The 7517-nt window shown below is 37.9% G+C and overlaps 1 protein-coding gene across 1 annotated transcript; it reads left to right on the top strand.

Annotated features, from left to right (window-relative positions):
- The first annotated feature begins 2483 nt into the window (after nt 1-2483).
- LOC102289618 lies at nt 2484-7282 on the top strand. Its single transcript, XM_005952810.2, has 4 exons — nt 2484-2638; nt 3483-3680; nt 3864-3923; nt 4291-7282. The coding sequence occupies exons 1-4, from the start codon at nt 2632-2634 to the stop codon at nt 5664-5666; spliced, it is 1641 nt and encodes a 546-aa protein (XP_005952872.2). The 5' UTR covers nt 2484-2631; the 3' UTR covers nt 5667-7282.
- Nucleotides 7283-7517: the final 235 nt, after the last annotated feature.

Consider the following 7517-nt stretch of genomic DNA (forward strand, 5'->3'; position numbering starts at 1 on the left):
TCGTTCACTTCAAAGATCCGGCTCTAAGAGCCATTTCGTTCGCGACCGACCCATCACTAGCACCGCATCCGCATCTGCCAACGGAATGAGTCGTGACCAAAAAAACCCACAAAATTACTCTGGTAAAGATTAAAAAAAAATTAAAAATACACATCTCTCCATAACAAAATGGAGCCCGAAAGAAAAAGAAATGTTTCTGCTGTGTGGGTTCATTTTGATCTTTTAACTGCAAATAAGGTAATAGTTTGTCTGTCTTTGTTTCAGTGTAATCTATCAGAATAGGAAAAACAGCAATGTGACTTGAAGTGTAAATTATTTATTTCATTTTATGCAGGTTAAATGTCACATCTGTTCTGCGGAGCTTTCTTACACAAACAAAAGCACCTCTTCAGTGTTTAGGCATTACAGAGCCAAACATGAAAATAAGACAAACACACCGAGAATGAACACAGGTCGGCCTATATAGACACTGAACAGCTTTATCATCATTTTTTTTATTAATATGTGTTTTATTATTTTTAAATCAAGCATCTAGGAAGACTGCTCTGGACCAGGCAGTCCTGAATTTTATTATAAAGGACTGCCAACCCCTTAGTAATGTGGAGAGTGTCGGAGAGAAAAATTCCAAGATCAGAGGATGCTTTAACGTACTGAGGGAATAGAAAGACATCTTATCCGAACCTTTTCCACCTGGCTTTACAGCTTTTGTGTACCCCAGCTTCATCTGTGCCTGTGAGTTTTCCAAAGCTGGGGAAATGGTGTAAAAAAATAAATGCAATAGACTGAATGCAAAAACATTGGATAAACCTATTTTTCTGAATAGAAATTTATAATAAACTGAGTCAAATGGGTAATATTACATTCCCAATACCTTCATTTTAATGTTCACTTAATGTCATTCACAATATAAATTAAAGATGTCTACAATATTTGCAATATAAAAGATATAAAATGATTCCATGGAAAGTACAATACCTTAAAGTGTACAAGTATGACTAGGTTATTGAATCAGTGTCTGTTGTGAGTCTCAAGTAAGTGGCCTGCAATGATATTTATGGTCCAGCAGGTGTCAGTATGGAGCAAAACAGCAACACTGTGTCGTCAAAGGAAGTCACTGTGCATTGGCCGGGAAACTGTCGACACAGTATCGATACAGTTCGGGAAATGTGCTGAAACGTTTCACGAGGCCTCATCTACCCATCACAAGAAAACAGACATTCAGCTGCACTTTTTATTTCCACTCAAACCGAAAACCGCAGCTCTCTCCACCCCAACTTTTCAAACAGCAAGTGAAAGTAAACTCTAGTGATGGGCAGATGAAGCTTCATGAAGCACTGAAGCTTTTCATCCAATTGGTTCATCCCAGCGCAAAGCGTCTTGAAGCTTCATTTGCTTTAGTAGGACCTACTGGACGTAAAAATATTAGTTGGCATGAATTTGAAGAGTGTGGCATTTTGCACACAGCCTGTAAATGTCAACAACAAAAGGAGTGTGTAAAACATGTATATTGTAGTGATGCAGTATACTGTGTATATTTATACTGGCAGTATGGAAAATGATCATTTACTGTGAGGTGAGGTGTGGTTGGGGTGTGGACAGTGGTTGTGCTTTTGTAACGCTGAGGTATGGACAGCTACACACTGAGGCTTTGAGCCTCAGTCCTGCCTGTTCACATTTTATTCTGTAAAAACTAAATTTTCACTGCTGTTATGGCCTTTTTAGTGGGGAGAACATAGCTAGGATTTAATGATTTAACAAATCTTTTAAATCCTTTGTCCTCCACAATGCTAAATGGCTGGGAGTCCTCAATCACCATGCTAACCAGGTCTTCATCTATTTGAGATTGTTCTCCTGAGGAAAGACAATAAAGATAAAGCACAAATATAAATATCACACACGTAACTTATAACAGCTGTATAATATTATATCATTTAGTAACATTACTGCATGCTATATTATCATGGCATTTGATGGCTCACCTGGTCTTGCTCCACAATCGGTGTTCCCCTTATTCTCATGCAAAGCTCTGTAGTGCCTAAGCATGGATGAGGTGTTGTTATATCCCAGCTCCCTGGCACATAGCAAGCACTTCACCTTGTACAAAAGTAAAGACAGCTTAACATAAATTGTATTGCACCATCAGTATTATGAAAATACATCTTCTGTAGACATTTACATACCTTGTTGGGAGGAATAAGATCAAAATGTTCCCACAGGGGAGGACATCCTCCTCTTCTTAGCTGGCTCCATTCTCTCCTGACTTTCTCTCCTCACTCTCATAAACCTCCAAACTGTCTCCAAACTCTCACTAACCGCAGCTCTCCATCAAACACCCACATTTTGAATGAAGTCTGAGGGGTTTATATCGCTGTCATATTTCGCGGCAAAGTTCGAGCCACTTCATGAACCAGTCACGTGGTACAGCCGGGCAGCGAGGCTTCGGACGTCATCATTTTCATCTTCTCCCATAAATGAGGCAAGCCTCGATACGCGCATCGCTCAAACGCCCCCTCAATTACTCGACACAAGCTTTGAAGCCTCGATACAGAACGTCACATCACTAGTAAACTCAGAGAATAAACGAAGAAAAGCAACGATCTTCAAGCTCTGGTCTTCTGATTTTCTGCAAGCATGCCTGGTAAGTTATTTTAGCACTAATATCCTGCAGTCAAAACAACCATGTGCATTTTGATAAGTCTAATAAATAATCAAAGGAAACGAAACTTGGTTGGTGCTTTAAGACTATTGCGATGAAATCATAATCACAGAAATGTTGGACCAGACCAAGCAAGTAACCTGCTGGCGCTTTTGATTTTGATACATGACTCATCATTTTAACATGTCAGCCAGAGTTACATACATTTGCCTTAAATACATTTGATTTTAATGACCTTTTGTAGCTTTTTATAACTAAACGAAAACAAAACCAAATTAGCTCTGTTTTTGTCATTTCATCTACAAGGCCGCAGTGAACGCAGGAAAAAAGAAATCAAAACTGAAACCAAAGATAACAAAGCTTCATGACACAACATTGCATTATATTTCAGGAACCTCTAGATGGAGCCAAAACCAAACATTAGTAGAGCAGACATATTTCTCACTGTCTTCAAGACCCATTTTCACCTGCTTTTTACCTCTGTGGAAATTGAAGAGAGTTTATAAATATTAGAGTAATGCATGACATTGAAACGTACAGATATTTAGTCCTGAAAATAAATGTACACATACATAGGCCATCTCATGCATACATTTTCCATGAGTTACAGTTTGGAATAAATTCATAGACAATTGCACAACTGACATAAATGTAGCTCTAGAATGTCTAAAGAGGTAGTTTTCTTGTGAAGTTAGTGTGATAAACATGAGATCATATGAACATGAATGATGGTCAGATTTTTTTTTATGTATCTAACAAAATACAGTTTTGATTTTGGAGCTTGTGATCATGGTTTGACAAACAAACTGCAATTTATCTCTTCTAGAACACCCAGGAATCCCGCAGCTCCCCACTGAAGTCAGGGAAAGCTTCTCCAAGGATGCATGGATCAAATTAACAGGCCCTGCAGCTGGACAACTGATGGAAGCTTTATGTCAAAGTGCAGCAGGTTTGCAGGAAAATATGAGCGTTAAAGTGGTAACACCACTGGAAGAAGATGCAGCACAGAAAGACGATGTGACAGGTATCCTGAACGAAACTGATAAACCCAGCATATCTGTGTCGTTTTGTCAAATTTATTCTTTGCAAAGCATGACTTTATTCCTCGTATAACTTTAAAAAAAAATTGATTTAAGAAATATGAATAAACCGCTCTATCAAAACAGAATTATCTAATGTGTTATTTTCACTTGTTTTACCTTTTTAGTGCCACCAACAATAATGGTCATGGAAGGAAAAGCAGCTGGGGCTCAAAAGTACATCAAAGGTAACAACTTATTTGAGAACACTTTAGTTTGAATCAGTTGCGTTCTCTGAGGAAAACATTATCACAGACTGCTCTCCTGGTCCTGTTTTTTTCTTTTTGGTAAATACATTTGAAGAGAGAGCGTGTGGAAATGTCTATTTCATTCAATCCTTGATTTCTTCCTGTTTTCTTCTTTCCTTTGTCGGTTTACACTGGACACAGTCACATCTTTTCTAGCACAAACCTTTAAACAGTTATTATCTAATGAATGATGGCTGAACAACAGACACACTTATGCGTATTTTTCTTATTTAATCTTTGAGCTTAATATTACAACATATGAGTACTCAAATGCTCCTATTAATTTTCTGTTTTCACTTCTTTCCAGTGGAAAAATTGTACAGGATTGTCCTACTGGGAAACACTGAAGCTGTAAAAAGTAGCCTAGCAAACGCCATATTTGGAGAAGACGTGTTTAGGGTTGACAACACTGAATGTCAAACTGAGTCCAAATCTGTCCATGGAAGAAGGATTACCCTGATCAACACTCCTGATTTACTTTGCACAAATAGATCAGAAGAGGAGCTGAAGCCTGAAATACTGAGGTGTGTCACTGGGTGCACTCCAGAGCCTCATGCTTTTCTCATCATGCTCAAAGTGGAGAAATCCACAGAGCAGCAGCAACAGAAGGCTGTTATTGAGAAAATAAGCCAGTATTTCTCAGAGGAGGTTTTCAAATATGCTACAGTTGTCTTTATTCAGGATGGACGAGACTCAGATGAAATGAAGATGAAAGACTTAATAGATCAGAATAAATATCTGAGTGATCTAATGAGGAAGTGCAAGAGCCGATACCACATCATTAATAAATACATCCGACAGGGTGACACCAGCCAGTCCCAGGTTACAGAGCTGCTCAACACAGTAGATCAGATAGTTAAACTAAACAAAGGAGTGTGCTACACTAACAAGATATCGCACCAAGGAGGCACCTGCAGTAACAACAGTGTCTCTAAGAATGACACGATCAAACTTACAGGCCCTGCATCAGAATCAGTGGCAAAGGCTTTCTCTGGGTCAACTGTTGTAGTTTTAACTCCCGGATCAGATGTAGAAGAGGAAATAGAAGAAGACAATAAAAAAGAAGATAAAGAAAAAGAAGAATTAGATGAAGTAGAAGAAGTAGAAGAAGAAGTAGAAGAAGATAATGAGGATGAAGAAACAGAAAAGCAACCTAAAGAAGAAGAAGAATATAAAAAAGATGAAAAAACAAACAAGCCCCATAGTAAAGAAAGAGGACAATCATCCGGGAGCGGCGGATTTCGGAGCATTCTGGGTGCTGTGTTTGGGTTCTGTTTAGGGTTGGGAACAACCGCATTAGGGTCTATACTAGCCACATTAGGGTCTATACTAGCCACATTAGGATTTATACCAGCCACATTAGGGTCTATACGAGCCACATTAGGGTGTATATCAAGAGCAGTGATAATAGGAGTTACAGCAATATTAGGAACATGGGCAATGCTAAAAGTAAGAAAATTAGTAAATTGGGCATATGATATTATATGCAGAGTTTTAGCATGGATTAAAAAAATGAATCAACTTTTGCAAGACCTGTGTCAAAATCGAGGAGTGAATCTACTGGTGTTTGTGTTCTACTCCTTGCTTCTTTCATGGCTTTTTCTTAAAGGGCCCTTTGCTGGGACACTCATCTTAACACAGTTTCTGTTTCTTGTCACCATTCTTGCCATCATAGAATTTTAGCACAGTTTATGTGTGTGCCCTTTTTAATTTAGAGAACAGCATCACACACGGCTTAAGAAGAAGCACTTGTTTGCCAAAGCAGTTCACTCTGTGGTGCAGTATTTACTTTTAAGTAAATGGTATTGGATTTAGTATATATTCATTTTGTTTTCTTTTTCCTTTTAAATATACATTAAGAAATTTGCACAGCAATAAGAATCAGATAGGCATAGCATGACAGAAGTTTGCTTTGATACACAACGATTACATCGGAGTAATCAATAATAGCTTTTAATTTGTAAATAACATTACACAAATAACTTGAGCTTATTAATATCATACTATAATGCATTTCCTGTGTACATACGTGTTTATTTACCAGATCTAAGTGTATCTAACAGAAGCAAAATATAGTCTATCTGCATTACTTGTACCTGCATGATGAATAAAGTTTATGTATCAGAAAATGCTAAAACATCTTGTCATTAGCAAATTCTAAATATATATTCAATAAAACCTCAGATGAACAACATATGACTGAATGTGAGAATCAAGTGCAGACTTTCAGTTTTAATTCAGCTTAGATTTTAAATGTAGATTTAACTGTTCTGCTGGTTTAGACAATTTTATACACAGAATCTAATTTCCAGATGTTTAAAAGTAAAGTTTTGAGTAATTCTCCCACTTCTAGATGCAATGACTAATCGAAACAAGGAAGAGGGAAAAAAAACAGGGTGTGTGAATTATAAAGTCATCAGGAAATATGTTGGACAGAAGTCAGAATGTTTGAAATACCTGTGAGCCAGTTTGCATGCTTGCCAACAATTGTGTTTTTTCTTGCTGTGGCAGTTCTAATAATTTGAATAACTATAATTAGGTCTATAATTTGTTGGAAAACAATACATTTTTGTCTAAGTGCACCACCACAGTTGCTTTTCCAATACACAATTGAAGTGCAGACTTTCCAATTTAATTCAACAGGTTTGAATTTATTGTTATTAACTATTTAGCAATTACACCGTTTCTTAAACACAATGCCCCTTCGCATGGCAACAGCACTGCTGAGCACTGAAACATTATTTTCTATGGCTTGAGCTGTGCAATTATGGTTTCCTACTGCATTGAGCAAAGCAAAGCACAGCACAGCAAAAGCACATTTGCTGGAAAGCAATCACATATTCTGTGGTGTGATATAAATTAGAAACACAGGGAGTGAGTACATATAGTACACATAAAGACCATGCATTGCTGCAAACAATGAGGCAGTGCAGGCAAGAAGCAGCAGCCGGCTCAGTACAAATTTGGGGCCTTTCACTCAACCTAGTGATCAATGCAGCACTTTCTCAGTGAAAAGGCAAACAGTCCAGCATGAAAACTAACATAATTTTAGATAGAAGGACTGTCTATAAAACTTGGATGAGGCAGCCAGGGGCCAGCTGAAATCTAGAAACCATGGACATCACCAAATGCTGTTCTTTATCTTGTGATGCTTTGTCAGATCTTTACTGCAAACACCTTCAGTTGCTGCTTGTTCTCCCCTGTACTTAATAACTGAACAACAACCACTCTCCGGGAGTATACAGGAGCAACTGCTTCCAGGTAGAGGAACTACTCAAAACAAGGAAGGAGGAAAAAAAAAAAACAGGGTGTGAATTAGATGGCCATCAGGATAGAATGATTGTAATACTTGTGAGCAAGTTTACATGCTTGCTAACAGGTGTGTTTAAGTAGCTTTTCTTGCTGTGGCAGTAGCTGTTCTAATAATTATGAAGCTGCAGCAGAAAAAGCAAAAACAATAACAGCAACAAGTATAAAGGTATTTGACAAAGCAAGAGCTGTCATGTGATGTCTGGGGCAGCAGTCGTGTGGTGT

This window comes from Haplochromis burtoni, unplaced genomic scaffold (genome assembly GCF_018398535.1).
Source record: "Haplochromis burtoni strain Fernald_Lab_line unplaced genomic scaffold, NCSU_Asbu1 Contig_2243, whole genome shotgun sequence".
Taxonomy (NCBI): domain Eukaryota; kingdom Metazoa; phylum Chordata; class Actinopteri; order Cichliformes; family Cichlidae; genus Haplochromis; species Haplochromis burtoni.